At 41.1% G+C, this 18,280-nt stretch overlaps 1 protein-coding gene across 3 annotated transcripts in view; it reads right to left on the bottom strand.

Annotated features, from left to right (window-relative positions):
- The window catches only part of LOC120539091 (fibroblast growth factor receptor substrate 2-like), a 100,529-nt gene that overhangs the window by 15,257 nt on the left and 66,992 nt on the right, over nt 1-18,280 (bottom strand). For 2 of the 3 annotated variants that reach the window (XM_039768839.1, XM_039768840.1), the window contains exons 2-5: nt 10,316-10,414; nt 7,170-7,261; nt 6,863-7,049; nt 89-247 (exon numbers count right to left, since the gene is read on the bottom strand). In XM_039768839.1, coding sequence (XP_039624773.1) covers nt 89-247; nt 6,863-7,049; nt 7,170-7,235 — 412 coding nt within the window. In that variant the 5' untranslated portion in view covers nt 7,236-7,261; nt 10,316-10,414. Of the gene's footprint in view, nt 1-88; nt 248-643; nt 700-6,862; nt 7,050-7,169; nt 7,262-10,315; nt 10,415-18,280 lie in introns of those variants that run through there. The other variant, XM_039768841.1, reaches the window with a different exon arrangement.

The following is an 18,280-nucleotide window of genomic DNA, read 5'->3' on the forward strand; positions in this document are numbered from 1 at the left end:
AAGTGTGTCTATCCAGTCTCAGACTACAGTGACAACTCAAAGTATGTTATATGGTGGCACCTCTTAACAAGGGTTGGAACCTACTTACTGGTGGGGGTACGAGGAGTCCTGGGCAGCTCTGTGTCCACTTGGTTGTGGTTTCGCTCCATCACTGGCTCTTCGACCACGCTAATGCTGTTGTTCTGCATGATCTCCTGTAACATGTTGAAGATCTCCTCTGCTCGGGCGCACTTAAAGGCAAATATTCCTTAAAAAGAATTTCAAGGAGAAGAGGTTAGCTTAGCTGTGACTTGCAGTGATGCATTGTATTAAATGTTGCCAAAAGTAATTCAGTCAACGGCAGCAAATCAAAAAGAGCACATCAAACACAAAGAGTCAGCACGTCACAAATCCCGGGCCTTCCACACACAACAGCTTTGGCAGAAGGAAAAAAAAATAAAAACACAGATTGCAACTTTTCAACAAGAAGATCACACTCACAAACAACAGGGATATAAAATAAAAATAACACAACACAGGCAAGAAACACCATGTACAATATGTCTGCTCGGGGGTCAGGGTTCAAAGCAGACATCAATACCAGCAGCCATTTGCTCCGGTATTGTGCCTCTTTGCAATGAGCAGCAGAGCGAACCCAACTTACCATCCATCACAAGGCACAAAACGAGGAGCGTCCAGGAGCAGCTGCGTTTGCCCTTCCTTTGGAAGCATTAAGTTAAAGTTGATAGTTTCACATTAACAAGTACACGTCATTCAAAAAGTGCACAATACAACACACACACACCCACACAGAACAGCACTGTCATGTCAGGGCCTGAACACGGATGACAGCCTGAAACAGACAGAGGTTACCGTGTGAGCATAAAAGGAGAGTGGGAAACACTGAGACAAAGGCATGAGATGAACTCTACAGTCAAATTGTTAAAGGACTCTAAAGGAAAAGAGGAAGACCGGTAGTCTGATGTAACTCTGGATGGCACAGAAAAAAAACACACATCCTATAAAATCATTCTCCAGATATGTGCTATTTAAAAAAAAAAAAACACGTTACAATGACCTGCCAAAGAAATATGGAGAGCAAAGTGTGTCTACGTCACTCTGGGACAGCAGGGACTTTGTATCAAGTAGAGCCGAAATTAGGTCCCCGTCACACTACAAGACCCTTCCAGAGAGGGTTCTGCTGACAGACTTCATTTACATAATCTTAGGAAGTCGTTTAATGTGACATCTTACTTAATTTGCAGAGCTTTGCGACATAAAAATTTAAGATTTTTATTTTTTCCTCTACATATACTTGGGCTTTGGTGTGTGTGTGTGTGTGTGTGAGAGAGCTGACATCCAATGAGTTTTCATTTGGAAGCCTACAACCAATCAAATGTGGTCTTCTAGAGGTTTTACGAAAGTTACTATCTGGTTGTCCTTCACGTAATCTGCTTACTTGTGGGCAATATGCCAGTTCTTATTCTCATGTCCTCCATGTTGACTGACTGCCAAATCATGTGAACCTCCAGAAAGTTTTATACTGCAATAGGAAATGTGAGACTGTGTTGAGAAGTCATAAGGGAATCCGTGTCATCTGTCATGTCCTGCGATTCCTGTTAGGGTTGTACTAGTAGACCTTTTGTCTTATTTGAACAACTAGCAAAAACATACAGGTGGTAAAATGGGATAGGTGGTGTGTCGCTGTGGTATTAATTTAGGTACTAGTGCAGTAGAGTTTTTTATTTAAATAAACCTTCAGTGCAGTTTTGTGAACTTTTAATTTCTTTTTTAAAAAAAGGAGCATACTTCATTTAAACACAACACCACTTCACTACCAACAGTTGCCTTCAGAATACATCGATCAGCTACATACATTAAAACCACCTAACTAATATTGTGTAGGTCCCCCCTCTTGCCACTTGAACAGTTCTAACCCATCGAGGCATAGACTCCACAAGACCTCTGAAGGTGCCATGTGGTATCTGGCGCCAGGACATTAGCAACAGATCCTTAAAAGTCCTGAAAACTGAGAGGTGGGGCCTGGATCAGAATTCTTTTTCTAGCACATCCCACAGATGCTTGATGAGAATGAGATCTGGGAAATCTCACCAAATCAAGTCAACACCTTGAAATCTCTGTCATGTTCCTCTAGCCATTCCCAGCACAACTTTTGCAGCGCGGCAGGGTACATTAGTCTGCTGAAAGAGGCTACAGTTATCAGAGAATAAAAACTGCAATGATGGGGTTTGCATGGTTTGCAAGGTTTGCAACAGTCTTTAGGTAGGTGGAACATTTCAAAGTAACTTCCACATGAATTCTAGGATGCAATCAGAACATTGCCCAGACCATCACACCGTTTTCTTTTCATATTGCATCCTGCAGCCATCTGTCATCGAGGATACTAACGCTCATGCACCCGGCCCTCCACATGATCTAAAAGAAAACGTGAATTAACCAGATCAGGCCACCTTCTTCCATTGCTCCAATGTCTAGTAATGATACTTATATGTCAATTGTAGTTGTTTTTGATGTGGACAGCAGTCAGCACGGGCCCTCTGGCCAGTCTGCAACTATGCAACAAGCTGCAATGCACTGTTTGCTGTTACACCTTTCTCTCAGTACAGCATCAAGTTTTTCAGCAATTTTGTGCTGCAGTAGCTCTTCTGTAGGATCAGACCATACAAGCTAGTCTATATTTCTGAGGCACATCGATGAGCCTTGGGCACCCATGGCTGGCTGTCCTTCCTTGTACCACTTTTGGTAGGAGATACTAACCACTGCATAGCAGGAACACCTCCACAAGACCTGGGGCCTCGGGGATAAACGGTGCATACGAAGAGAAATGTTGGGTAAGAATGTTTCCACGTTCAAATAATGATGTATAAAACCTAAACTTGGCGTAAAGCCACGCACTTTTCCACGGTACCTTATACCTTGTCGTACGCAAGTTCTGCACTTGGTTTTGCAGACTGGCGGCACCCAGCGTCAAAGCAGTGCTACTGTTCTTGTGTGGTTTATTTTTCTTTTTCAGATCCACATCCCTGACGCGGCGTTAGAAATACACTGAAATTAACCGCATATTGTTTATTAGTTTAAGGCATCTGATTGTAATTAACCAGTAACAATATAATGGTCCACAGAATGGCCAAAGAGGAGACCTGACTGAAGTGTTTAAAATTATGAAGGCTATCAGTCCAGTGGATCGAGATGATGACTTTAAAATGAGCTCATCAAGAACACCAGGGGGGGACACAGCTAGAAACTTGTTAAGGGGAAATTTTGCACAAACATTAGGAAGATTTTCTTTACACAAAGAATGGTAGACACTTGGAATAAGACACCAAGTAGTGTGGAAGACAGTAAGACTTTAGGGACTTTCAAATTTAGACTTTTAGAAGAATTAAGTAGATAGGACTAATGAATTGTGTTAGGTTGACTGGCCTGTTCTCGTCTAGATTGTTCTAATGTTCTTAGTTGTCACATGTGCAGAGTATGGTGCTTGCAGGTACTAGACAAAAAGCAACATGATTCCACTAACCTGTGCCATGCTTAGTGAGTCCAATTACCTCACCTTAAAACTTCTGTCTTTCTTACCTAAAGAATCTCAAAATATATAAGTTGTAAATGGGTGTAACAAAATTGCAGGTAAATTATAAGGTACAGGAGAAGGCCTATTTGTCATGATTCCGATTTATATGCTAGAGGAGGACCTGATGCCCCAATAGCAGCTGGTTGGGCAGTGCTAAATTCCCACACGTCATCACTCTCCAGCTCCATAATTATTGAACAGAACTACCTGAAAACTAAACAAACACTTCACTGCAAATGGTAAAAAGCTTCAAGAGGTAACTGCTTAATAAAAAAAATATTCCAATGAAAGTACAATAAGATGTTTCAAAAATGGAAGAGGATATTGATGCAGACGACAAAGCTGGAGTAACAGTGGAGCTGAATCATCAGGGAGATTCTGTATGCCTGCAAATGGCAGGGCTGGCAAATAGCCTCTTTAGACGTTTTTAGGCTTTCCTTAGTCTTTTGCCTTGAAGACAAAATGACTTCAAACTACAGAAGTTATGCTTGGCTTTGAAAGAATTTCCATCTTTAGTGTGGCTCTTTTATTTATTATTCTTACCTAAGGTCACAAATGGGTTGGTAGCTCTTCATCTCCAGGGCACAATAACTCTGACTACGGGTAGCAACTGTTCAGTCAACACAAAGAAGAATGTTTCCAGTGAAATCAATTTTGGAGTTCATCTGCGTATCACAGGTGACACCTATCATATTTTTATTGTGTATAAATATTAAATAATTTGATTATTTATTTCACATATACTTTTGATACTCCTGTACACTGCTTGATAAGATTTTGAGATCTATTGCTTGATTACATTTTTCCCAACGCAGGATGCACTGATTATGTGTTCAGAATTTGCCATCCAAAAACTCCTATTTTTACAGGTGTGAAGTCATTTAACGGTCTACTGATACAGGCCTAATTCCTAGTGGCTACTAACAGTGGTCAAGTGTGGCATGTAGTGTACAGTAATGCAGGGTGAGCGACTGAGCCTGGTGCTTGGATGATGTCTTGAGTGATGCCTGCCTCCTAACTGTGAATACATAGGAATGGGTTTTACAGTTTGATGATCTAAAACTGGTTTCAAAAGCCCCCATTTGGAATCATGTCACTTCACATAACTGAAGAATTTTCCAGATTATCCAACTTGTCAAATTTGGCAAATTCACACTTTTGCTTTCAGCATTCCTGTTGCCATCAATGAAACTGAGAGCCTTCCAAAAGCAAGGTGCTCTGCTCGGCCTCCTTTATAATCTGAGGAAACGACAACTATGTAGCTCTATCATTTTATAGTGAAAGGAGTGCTCATAAATTATCATAAATAATTAAAGAGAAAGTGATAAAGTACACTCCCAGTGTTACGTCTTGTTGCTGAAAGGAATCTTGTTAAAAGAAACCCAACACAAATTATGAATGTGTGTAAATAAAGAGGATGGCAGCTTTATCTTTGCAATCTGAACTTCATGAAGAATAGTATCTAGTGAAGGGTGTTACGAAACTTTTCATTCACAAATAAATCTAGATAAATGCTGCAGGCAGGCATGAGGGTAGTCAAGAGCTAAAAGTTGAAAAAAATCTTGATGATTTTGGAAAAAGGGATACATTATGTATATTATAAAAAGTTAGAGTCTCAGAACACACATCCCTAACCTACACACTGCCATATGCCTTTTATTTTGGTAAATCAACTCAACCTGTTGTCTTCACATTGATATTTCAATCATTTTCTACTCTTTACCTTGCTTTTCCATATAGCTCCCTTTCTAGAAGTCACAGGGGAAGGCTACACAGATTTAGTAATTTCCTTTCAATCAATCACCCTGGTTTTGGTAAAAAAAAAAACTAAATTACAATACACAACACTGGCGTCAGCATATGAATGCAGATAATTGGTCATCCACAGTTTAAGTCAAGTTTATTCATTTTTGCACACCACTCTTTACTAAGTGTAGGATTAGAACACTGTAATAAGTTCTCAAATAAAGTACTTTACAAATAACTTTAAAATAAAAATGCAGATTAACTTAATCACACAGGAAACAAAGCAATTTCAAACTGAACGATATATAAGGATCCTAACAATGCCTGTTGATTAATATTGTCACTGCGATCTGATCAGTTAACAAACAAGGAGAGGAAAACAAAAAAAAAAAACAAACCTTCGAGGGGTCCACTGTCGGTTATAACAGACATCGTCACAGATGTTACATTCAAAGATGTGATGGTGAGACACATAAAACTGAAATGATCAATTTGTTTGGAAAAAACTGCCAGGGCTTTGTTGTTGGAAACCTGAGCATAAAGTTTTCTGTCTACTATTACTTTTAGTTTACTAATACTTCTTCTTTCGGCTGCTCCTGTCAGGTGTCGCCACAGCAGATCATCTTTTTCCATATCTTCCTGTCCTCGTCATCTTGCCCATCACACTGCATGTCCTCTCTCACCACATCCATAAACCTTCTCTTGGGCCTTCCTCTTCCTCTTCCCTGGCAGCTCTATCCTTAGCATCCTTCTCCCAGTATACCCAGCATCTCTTCGCTGCACATGTCCAAACCAAAACAATCTCACCTCTCTGACTTTGTCTCCAAACTGTCCAACTTGAGCTGACCCTCTAATGTCCTCATTTCTAATCCTGTCCATCCTCGTCACACCCAGTGCAAATCTTATCATCTTTAACTCTGCCATCTCCAGCTCTGTCTCCTGCTTTCTGGTCAGTGCCACCGTCTCCAAACATCTCTATTTCTTTATAATGTACCACCAATGGGGTACAAGGCAACCTAAACTGCTACGGTGGGTGTTTAAAAATGGTGTTCAACATATTAGTGCTTTGACGCTTGTGTTCTTGGCTTTATTGTAGCTTAATTACAACACAAGCTGAAGCCAACCAGTGGCCACAAAGTAGACACAGACTCATCAATCCCAGGTTGGCACAGATTCCACATACTATTCAGGAACCAAACAATCTTTGAAATTTACTGGAGGAACTTTTAGAAAACTTAATCTACCACAGGACAGTTGAGTGTACTCAGGATCACTAGGAAGAACACATGCATTTTGCGCAGAATGATTCCATCATGTTAGGTTAACTAAGATTGGTCAAAACACTGAAAAACCAGTAGAGAAATGATAGAGGACGTCATATTACCATAAAGACAACAGAGGAGTACTTAAAAGCTCAATATGGATGATGGAATAATGCAGGTCAGGAGAAGAGTGCTGTAAGACAGGACTCTTACCACAGACAGACACAGTTCTGCTCACACGTCTCAGTTTATCTGAGTTCTACAGGTTCATATGGTTGTGTACCTTGCCCAGTCTGACATCGGCGCCCGCTTTCAAAGGAGAACAGATTGGAGTCGTAGCCGTAGCGACGGAGGCAGAGGTAGGGCCATTTCACAGCATCTCGCTTCCGGGTGTGTAAGATTAACTCTGTCTCTGTGAGCTCCATTATGCCAGAGCCCAGCTCGTTACCATCATCATCCACATTAATTACCTTAGAGAGAAAGCAAAATAACAAAGAGTGAATCACTCCAGCAATAAACCAGGCAGACACACAATGTCTATTTGGCAACTTCTTAGCAATACTGAAAAAAGATCAAAGTTCTTCACTTACCTTGAACTTGCTTTGATGGTTATCTGGGATCAAATCTTTATCTGGACAGCTACAACAGCTACCCATGACTCCTTTAGAAGACCATTTGACCTCTGCAGATGAAGAATAAAACCACAACACCACCAACATATATAAATATAAATGAATATATATCAAGTCACGTTATGCTAAGACTATATATTACACGAGTTAATAATAATTAATAATTCTTTTCATTTATATAATGCTTTTCTCACTACTAAAAGCGCTCAGCAATTGCAGGTTAAGAGCATTGCTCAAGGGCCCAACAGAGCAGAGTCCCTGAGTTAGGCCACATCTGGATTAACGTGTGCAGTTCAGATCACCCAGCTACAAGACAGACATAGCAGCACATGAAGCTGTGCAGAGGAGAGCAATGAAGTGCATCATGGGATGTAAGGACATGTCCTACTGTGACAGTCTCAGAAAATGAAACCTGTTTAGTCTGAGCAGAGAAGACTGGATGTGGAACTAATCTAGGTCTACAGTTCTCAAAGGTATGGATAAAACAGATCAATCTGAATGCCTTCAAGTCAATGGTGAATCACGTACTGAAGGACATCAAGGAAAATTACAGGGAAGTTTATTGTATGCAAAGGGTTCTGGGAATTTAGAACAAACTAACCAGACATGGAGATGAAGAAGAACTTTTGACAACCTTAAGTAGCTGCTGGAGGAGATTTTGGGATACCTTTGCTATTAGCTAAACAAATGAGCCTGATGTACTAAATGATCTTGTTTGACAAATTTCTTATGTACCATGCAAATGCAGAGAATACACTGGTCGGCCACCATCATCAGACTAAATGGAACAAGAAGGAGGGTGTAGAAGCCACAGTGAACCTGGTGTTAATGACAGGCTTCTCTTGAGGCTAATCAAGAAGAAATCGCCATCTTTGAAAGGTTTGTACAGCATGACGTTATCACACAATTCAAATTAAAAGAGAAAGAGGAAGACAATGAGAAGCATGATTTGAAAATCACGAACGCCCTTTTCAGTCCCTGACTAAGTGAAATCCAAGTTTGCTAAAAAGTGAATTTAAATTAGATTAAAAGACCTTTATTAATCCCATGAGGAAATTCAGATGCTTACAGCAACAGAAACAGCAAAAACAAAGATACAGACTCACAGGACAAATAATACAGCAAATCAATCGATAAGTAAATAAATACATAAATAAATACAGAAATAAACTTAACAAGTACATTGTGATGAAGCATTTAATTGACGGATAGCAGTGGGCAGAAAAGACCCCCAAATGTGCTTCTTAGCATACCATGGTGCAATAAGCCTACGACTATTGTTTCAAGACAGCGCCTCCTGCAGGGGATTTTTCATGATGGCGTGCAAATTTGCCATCTTCCTCTTTTCCCAACAGCTTCCAGTGTGTCCAGGGATTGTGGAGACGGACAGAAGTGAGCTCAGTGGGTTAAAAGTAGCCAAAAGTCACAGGGGTCTAGACCCTACAGGAGAGGAGATCTAAAAAGACGGATGCTGGACTGAAACTGCAGTGGAAGTGGGTCGAGTAAGTCATGAAATGCTGATCTTTTCTGTTCAAAAGCGAGAGGCATGGAAAGCTGTCAGAGCAGTGCGGCAGTGAGATGTATCCAAACAAGCTTGCCTGGGTACAACACTGCAGGACTGGCGTTTTCCGGGGCCACAGCACTTGACACTAAGTGAGTTTTTAGTTTCTCTGATTTTCAGTAAAACAGAAAGCACCTTCATGCTGTTTTGGTTTCTTTCTTAAAGAGTTCATTCTTTCCTTATAATATATATGCCCACCCATACAGGTCTCGAGTTACTGTGGTCTTACAATGGTACAGCGCTAAGCGATTCAACAGATAACAAGCCTTAAAAACCACAACTCTTTTTCAATGGAATTTCCATTAACTGGCAACTTTTGATTTTTACTTAAACATAAAGCCAACTAGTTTTGTAGCAGCCTTGATAAACACTAAGCCACACTGCACAGTACACTACATACTTAAGTCAGCATTCTGAATCATTTTGTGCTTTTGCAGACGTGTCATCAAATGTAACCAGCAAATGTTAACTGCCAGGGCATGCAGCTACACAATAAGCTGTTACAGGTTGGCAGCTTGACTGGCCGATGCCCATTTGGCTGAGGTGCAGAACCTGCTGCTTTGTAATTCCAGGCATCTTAAGTATGCGTCCCTGCTGTTCCATCTCAGTGTAGTAGGGTTGCCAGAATGCTGAAAAAAGTACCGAAATACCCCAAAATTAAAAGGGTATGGTACCAGCATTTGAGGATTTTCAGTACCAGAAGTAAAAGCCTGCTTTCCACTCAATCCCCCACCCTGATTCTCTGCAACACTCAGTACGGTAGATGTGGAAAAACGAAACCACGAGTCTTGATGCAATCGAGGCTTCATGGGGACAAACACCCCCCCTTACTGCTTCAACACAACTGGGACTTCATGGGGGACCCTCCCTTCCTTCCCCGAGACAAATGGGAATTCACGGATATCAAGAGGAAAGCCATATGTAGTGCAGTGTACCGGAGTAAGATGAGTGGGATTGGAGTGATCTGTCATAAGGTGTAGAACTTTTCTGGGACCCTGTACTGAGGTCCGCACCAAACTGAAGTACTGGTCTAACACTGGAGTGGAGTACTGGCAGTTAGTTCTGAGAGATCCTCAGTAAGGACAGAATGTGTCTCACCGTCGATAGTTAGTGGTGGGTTTTACGTATTATCCAACACCACGTGGCACTGTGTCATTAACAAAAACTGGGATGTTTAGGCATAGGCTCAACATATTAGACACAGCAATAGTTCAAAAGGAGTTTCAGCGATTATTTGTGATTTCAGGCTGGCTATTTTCAGCTGTGCCGGAAGTCACTCAGTACCAGTATAGAATGATGCATTTTACTTTCGTGCTTTTGTCACTGTACTGTGCACCTTCACTGAACACCTTAGTTGCACAACTTCATAAGTAGTATGACCGCATGTTCTGAATGCACATTCACTTTAATAATAATAATTCTTTCTCACGGATTCAAACCTGCAACCTTCCGACCTTATTCACCCCTCCCTTGTTCTTCTCCTGCCACAGAGCAGTTTTATGGTGTTCTCAATTGTTCCTGTGGTTTTAGCCAACATACTCACCTAGATGCGGCCATTAATAATCGAGCTTTCCTCCACAGCACCTGGACTTCATTCATGCTTCACAGTTTCATGGCTCCTCCAATAGGATGCCTGGAATACCTGTAAAGGAGGATAAGAGAGACGTCTTGTCAGGCTGCGCTTACAAACGGCACTTCCATCTAGAGGTCACCTAGGAGCAAAAGCAGGAGGTGATAACCTTTGAAACACCACCTAGCGATTTCTCCACTTCTCAGTTAGTATATGCTGAACTCTACAGTTTTTTTGGCGACAATGCATCCTGTGTAAAACTTTGGGCATGCTGTCAGTAGGTTTTGTTAGCTTTTTTTTTCACTTTAGGAAAGAAAAAAATACATTTTTTTGACCGGGGGTCTACCTAAGTTTTGCACTTTTTTGTGTCTTACATTCATTCATTCATTCTTACATACACTGATGAGGGAGATTCCCTTTAAACATAGTGGACCATAAATTAAAGATGTTTTCATGTGTTACCGATCTGATTTGCAGTTAAGGCTATGAAAAAAAAAAGTTTATTTCATGTTATTATGGAGAATGGAGTGAGGACCCAAACTGAACACCAGTGAACAAAATCAGAATATACTTAAAAGTCACATAATCCCCAGGTCAAGTATCCAGTCGTACAATAGCAAATGAATGACGGCAGAGGAGGGTATTCAATTCTAAAGCTTGATCCCACTTGAATGTGCTTCACTGCTGTGCACGAGGGCATTTTCCGGAAGTGGTTAATTTAACCTAAAATACTCGTATCTGGAACATGGTGAACATATGGCTGCCTACCTGAAATGTGGATTAGGCACCACAACTCATCTGAGACTTCTTTTTACCCCGTGGATGCTTTCATATTGCTTGCCATTTTGTTCAATTTAGGTGTCCACTGAAGGCCACCGTATCAGGAATTTAGGTACAGTGGAACCTCAGGTCACGAACGTCTCGAAACACGTACAAATCGGGTTACGACCAAAAAGTTTGCCAACCTTTTGCATCTGTTCATGACCACACACTCGGGTGACGAACAAGCCAGTTTCCCTTCCGGTTCGTACGCGCCGGTCATTTACGCACGTGTTCAGTCTCTCCCTGTACAGTACATCGTTCTCGGTCAGACGTGAATCGTGCAGAGGGTCTTTATCTCAAAACTGTAATCTCCTCTCCACCCAGTTTCTCCTCACTTCCTTCATGCCAGAACTCGACTCATGCAAGGTTAGTTTTCTTGATTGTTTATGGTTCAGTTTTTGTATAAATTAAGGATTTTTCATTTTTTCCCTGTGCTTAAAACTAATTAATAAAAAGTGTTTACAGCGAGCAGTTCGTAAAGCTGTAGCGTGAACTCTTACAATGTTAGTTTTCTCTGTTGTTCAAGGTTTTCTCAGTGTTATTCAATGTTTTTACATTTAGTTTATTATTACACTGTGCATTCTATGGTATAATTAACTATTTTTGTGCTTAAAATCTTTAAAAAAATATATTTACATACAGTTCGCACGGTCTGAAACGGATTAATTGTACTTGCATACAATCCTATGGGGGAAATTACTTTGGTCATGACCCGAGGTTCCACTGTATCTTGACCCTCGTGAAAACGTGAGATTAAACTTTTTCTTGGCTATCACTACAAATAGTGTCGGGCTAAGTAACAGCTTGTAGAAGAAGAAAAAAAAAAAACAAAACAAAATAATATATCCTGGGTTTGGCGGAGTATTCCTTTAATTGGTGGATCACATTTCCGTAGCTTGATTCCTACGTTTGAAATTATGTGACCTGTAGATGGCAGTCTACCTGTAATTTTCTGATATTACCTTCTGGAATTTATCTTATCTGTAGCAAAATGAAATTCAATCCAACCCGTAAAATATACTGAAATGTGATGCATATTTGTGGTGTGCAAGTAAATATGTATCATAATTCAGAAAAAATCCATCAAATGAGTCATCGCTTTTAAATACAGTGTGCAATATACATGCCAACTGACTGGCAATGTCATCTGCAACTGGACATTTACTTGTAGATGTTCTAAACCACATGATTAACAAACATAAATGCCCTGTTTACACTTAGGTGCTTGTATCCCAAATGTATTCAAATTTAAATCCTGTTACTGCCCGAAGGGATCCTAGTCTGGTGAGCCCTTGAACAAGGGGCCCTAAACCTGAAAAAATTGCATCAGAGGTGCAATACAATGTTTGACCCAGTGTGCGGACCTCCAAAAGGTCATGCGAAAAGACAACTTCCCCTTGAAGAGTTAATAAAATTGTGCACTGCATCTACACTGGAAGTTTTAAATGTTTCGCCAGTAAAAAGACAGAAATCCGATTACATTTTCCCCTCACAAAATGCAAATTAGCAAATCCGACACCCTCCTCTGTTGTGGGGTTCAACATGGTTGGTGAGGAGAGCTCTCGCAAGAAGCCATTAATGACACAATATTAAGAGAAGACAAGTGAGGTATGGGATGTACTTAAATGCTGCAACTCTGCTGCCTTCAGTCAGGAGGCGTGTGATAAAAATCCTGCCTGGATCGGTCAGCAGCTACCCAGTTTCTGCAGGTGTCGCTTGACATTCTTTTGTATTTGTGGAAGTTGGCAGCCCTTCAAGGATGCTAAAGAAACAAATGGGATTTCGAAAATATACATCCGTGAAGATGTGTGTGATATCTTTTACCAGTGTTTGTGGAATAAACTAAATAGTCTTGAGTAAAGGTGACAAGGAAGTTCATAACTCGGAACAAGGACAGAGAAAGGAGACCAAGGAGTGAGACCTGTCTGGAGAAATCTTCTGGTCACTCCTATTAAGAAGTGTCAAGCTGCTACGTAATGGAAGGAGCAAGGGTGACGGAGGACCTGGTAAGAGCTTAGAGGGTACCGAATGAGGAGGCCGAGAGCTCCCTGGGGATACAGACGAGAGGTGGCAGGTTTGGAGCCGAGTGACATCAAGTCCTGCTAATTTATCAGGAGAAAGCAGACAAGGAGAGTGAGGATGGAGTACACGGGGTGGATGTTATGTGGCGAGAGCAGCAACAGGAGAGCCGCATTGGTATAGTGCTGCCTATTGCGTTTTCGTTCTTAACTTGAGCACTATGCTTTCTTGATAATGCTTATTCACTTCTACAAGTGGACACTTTTGCTTCTGATAAACTTGCACTTTCGCACTGTTTGGACCTGAAAGCTTGGCCGTCTCCTCACTTGCCCTTAGCCCATCCTCGGTTGCGAACTACTACATATCCAACAGCATCCGGTTGCAGACATGGGGCATCCAACCCCCAAAAAGAATTGAACACAGATTACTACCGCAGAAAGAGACGCCACTTGATTTAAATTCAGGTCATATCAGTGACAGACTGCTTTGACAGCACGGACAGCACAGTTCACTTGTGCAGGCTCACATCCCAGTGATTGCTGCCAACCAAGTGAAAATGTAATTGAAAAGAAAAAACAAACGGAATGAGGACATGGAACCTTTACAGCATTTTTTTTAAATCTGACTCGACTAAACGGCCACACAGAGAGTCCTCAGAGGCGGCCTACAGGCCCAGCATACAGTAGACGTTGGCTGCATGCTGCAGCTTGAGACAAACATTTCAATTTGGCAATACATGGGTTGACTGGCAAGGCGGATTTCAACAGACTCCTACACACAAGCGATGCAACAACTTGTCTGCACCATTATGCAGTCGGCGCTACCAATCAGACAACAAACCCCCGACTTCTACATCCCGACCCCCAACGGCTCTCACACAAGCTACTACAGAAGCGCTCTTGTGTCGAGGCAAGACAGATGAATCACAACTTAGTTGCAATTCTGGGCTTTTTAAATGGAGAAAACAGACGAGGTGGATGCATCTGCCACCATGTTGAGGTTTGACGGGTTACCTTTGGAGCAGATGGAAAACGGCCAACCTCCTGAAATGCGCATGGCCACTGCTAAATACCCTAAAGCAGGCTGAATTTGTAACACTAGGGGACATATTTCATGCACGTTGAACATCCTATAACACAGTAAATGTATTATAATTATTATGCACACCTGGATTGGCTTCAATCATACCTATCGTTATTTGTTACTATCAGTAGGTTTAGGTCTGACCCATCTTACCTGTTCCAGGGTGCGCCTCAGGGATCCATTCTTGGCCATCTGCTTTTTATCATTGATATGCTTCCTCTCAGTGCCGTTATTAGATGGCAAGGTCTACGGTTTCACTGTTAGGCTGACGGTAGGTACACAGGGGCTTACGCAAATATGACCTCGTCTTCTGCACTGGATGCTGGTTCGGCTGTCATCAAACACTGGTGGTCTGAAAACTTTCTTAGACTAAATGCTGATAAAACAGAGGCTTTATGTATTGCCTCTCCAGGCACTTTAAAGAAAACGGGTAACTCCTCAGTAAAAATCCCGGGCTTTACTACATCCTAAAAAAAATCTCGGTGTTGTTCTTGATCCTCCATTTTCGTTTGATCCTATTACCAAGGTTTTCCACCTCAAGCAAATTTCAAGGCTGTGTCCATTGCTCTCCGATACTGCAACCGAGACGTTTATTCCTGCTTTTGTCACCTCACGACTTGACTATTGCTAAGCAGTGCTGTTTGGTGTCCCTGCTCGGAGTCTAAACACAATATGTACAGAATTCAGCAGCGAGAGTGGCTACCCACTTAAACCCTGCGAGCAGATCACTCCTACACTTTTAAAATTGCATTGGCTACCCGTATTCAATATAAACGTCTCCTTTTAGTTTTTAAGGCTGTTCGTGGTCTGGCCCCACCTTACTTGTCTTCTTTAATTTGCCCCTATGCTCCAACACGTTCACTTTGCTCTTTTGACTCTCTTTGCTATTAACAATTCCATTACGCAGATTGTGCACAATGGCCGACAGGGCTTTTAGTGCATCAGGGCCCCGGCTATGGAGTGCCCTGCCTTTGGAGCTCCGTGCACTTTCTGTTTTTAAATCGAAACTTAAAACCTGTCTTTGTAATATTGCCTTTTGTTGTTCTCATTCATTTTAGTTGGAAATTGAACTGTTTGATTTTATGTGTAAATAAATAATTATTATTATTAACAATAATCGAGACTTCTAATTAAAACACACTTGTGACTCCAGTATGCACCGGCGCCACCAACCGAGCTTCTGCGTTTCACTTGACCACAAAGCTGTTCTCATCAACGTGCATGAAATTCAGAGGTGTTCCAGAAAACATTCCTTGGATGATTTATTTACTACTAAAATTAATTAAAGATGATAACAAAAAACTTCATTACAGAAAGCTAAATGATTGGGCCATGTCACTTGCATGTCTTTTCTGCGGCCTGACATCAAGGTATGAAGGGACGGAGATTAGGGTTGTATGGCATGAACACCGATTTGGATAAAAGGACTTGTGGCTGAATTGTATTTAGATCAACATAATTTTAATGCATTTTATTATTATTGTTTTTTTATTTAGCATACACCTGTACCCAAGGCGACCTACAAAGCAGGTTAAACGCATACAAGACTTCCTCTTTATCTTTAAATGCATTTTGTGAAGACCAGTCGGGAAATCAGTAGCAGCCTTGTGTTTCTACTAAAAATCACACGGACATACAATGAAGTGGGAAGGTGAAAGGTTACAAAACTTCCCTTCTGCCCTCAGTAAGGAGACCTCGACCAAAATGGCAACTTGTGACAGCATCCTCACTCCACCTTCTCTCCCGCTCTTCACACACCGCACATGCAGGAGGTCACCGTCACTTTTGACATACAGCATTCGTGTCAGTCCTACCTGAGCTCTAACAGCTACTTTGAGGAGCATCTCTGATGGCCTCATTACACAGTGTATGTAGTCCATGGTGTCCCAACCCTTCTTGATGATCTTTTTTGTTTTTAATACAGCAATACAGAATATTTAGCCCTCTTTGTTTTTAGAAACAAGGGCGCCCCATCCAGGACTGATTTTGGTCTTCTGTCCAGTGCTGCTACCGGGATGAGCTGCAGCTCCCAGGAGCTTCAGGTGGAGTGAACTGGTTAAAAATCGGACAAAGAGTTTAATATATATATATATATATTTTTTTTTTTTTTAAATAGAAACTAGGGGGCTTGGCCCCCTGCTCGCTTCACTCGCCAACCCCTGTGTTTTTAAAAAAAAATTAAATTTTTTTACTTCTTTGGAATTGTTTCAATTTCATTATTTGCACTTTTACTTTAAAGCTTCATTAAAAATAATATTTTTTGGAGACACATTGTGACAATGCAACGTATAACTGCTTGTGAATGAATATTGTTTCTGTTTCTCTAATAAATAATTTGACTTTTTCTAATGTTTGCCCCCCTGTAATTTATTGGTTCTCATAGCAAAAGCTATTCTCACAGTAAACATTTTAATACGAATGGCATATCACGTTTTCCTTTGGTGTGTAAGGTTATTCGCGGAATATATATATATATATATATTACCTTTCTTTTTGCCTGTTAAAATTTGCATCGCTTCTCCGAGATCATAAATATACACATGACCGAATTGTGTATTCTTTGAAATACAAGTTGTCGTTGCTTTAAGTGTTGTGGGACCACAGATTCTCATAGCGTATGGTCTATTATTGTGTAAATCCACATAATTCCGCATAAGAATGGTGCGAATGCGAAAAGACTCTGCTCTTTGCCTATTTCTGACCTCGATTTGTCCTGCTCTTTTTTCAATTACACCTGATTCTGATGATTTTGTTTTGCGCTAATGCGATCTTTTCTATCTTTTCTTTCATACTAAAACGACTGACATGATAAAGTGTCACAAAGTTTTACTTGAACAATCGCTGACTTCGTAACTCCAAACATAACTTTCTAGCACCCTCTCCAACCCCTCATACCCCGCGTCTCCCCCGTTACCACATCAATCAATACCCCGCTATAAGTCTTCCTTGCTGTATTCCGCCCTCCGTCAATCAGAACAAACAGTCACTTAAAACCAAAAAGGCCACACCCTGGCTGGGACGCTGCAATACTTTCTAATTTTACTGGTTTCATAATCTCTTATCTGCCTTTTTTTCTCTCCAGTGCCTTTGGGTGACTATTTTCCGTATTGTCCTGATATGCTTTATATGTGTTGAGAGCACGGTATGTGTGTGCACTACGTGCTTTTACACGACTGATTGTTTTTTGATGGATGTGCTCTTATATGATTTCTGTTGTAAGTAGGGCGTGTCTTGCAAGAATCTCATGTTCCACGTCACTGCGAGACGGCCCTGGCAAGTCTGTTTTGTCTCGCGGGTCTTTTAAATTTCTTTCGAGAACTTCCGAGGAAATCATGTATCGTCGCCTTGCTTTTGCATTCCAGGATTTCTTTTTATAATAGAGAGATATCTTATTTATTTGCACTTGCCTTGGTGCAGTGTATTTTACCGACCCACAGCAGGCTGCCTCAATGGGTCATGGCTGGTTCTAACCCTTTCTGCGTTCAGCATCAAGATCAAACAAGTGTGAACTGCAAGTGAGGCATCTTATATGCACCATCCAGATCTAAACACTAGCCTGGAGAATCAATAGCTGCAGGTGGAAGCTGCCGTCACTGTACTTTGTATATAAGAGCCAGATCGAATGTTATTTACCGATTTAACCTGATTTATTTACTTTGGACCCTAAGAACACCCAAACTGTCGTCAATCGCTCAGTGAGCGTTCCTTGGGTGGTGCCTTTATACCCACTGTAGGAAAGTCCACTTGAACACATCTGTATATGTGCTATGCTTGGGATCATCTCCACACTTTACCATGCATGTTTTGGACCAATAGGATGTGTATTTCCCAGTGCTGTAATTTTAATGGCCAGCAGTATAATAGGAGTGACAGAAAAACACAGAGGTCAGCGCTACAGACTCGTCAATCCAGATAAGGACACTTACTGTAATGCACACTAAATACTTTTTATAAATTTAAATATAATACAACAGCGCCTAGGTGAAGCATGCAAACTCTCTCCATATCTGTGTA

This window comes from Polypterus senegalus, chromosome 11, assembly GCF_016835505.1.
Source record: "Polypterus senegalus isolate Bchr_013 chromosome 11, ASM1683550v1, whole genome shotgun sequence".
Taxonomy (NCBI): Eukaryota; Metazoa; Chordata; class Cladistia; order Polypteriformes; family Polypteridae; genus Polypterus; species Polypterus senegalus.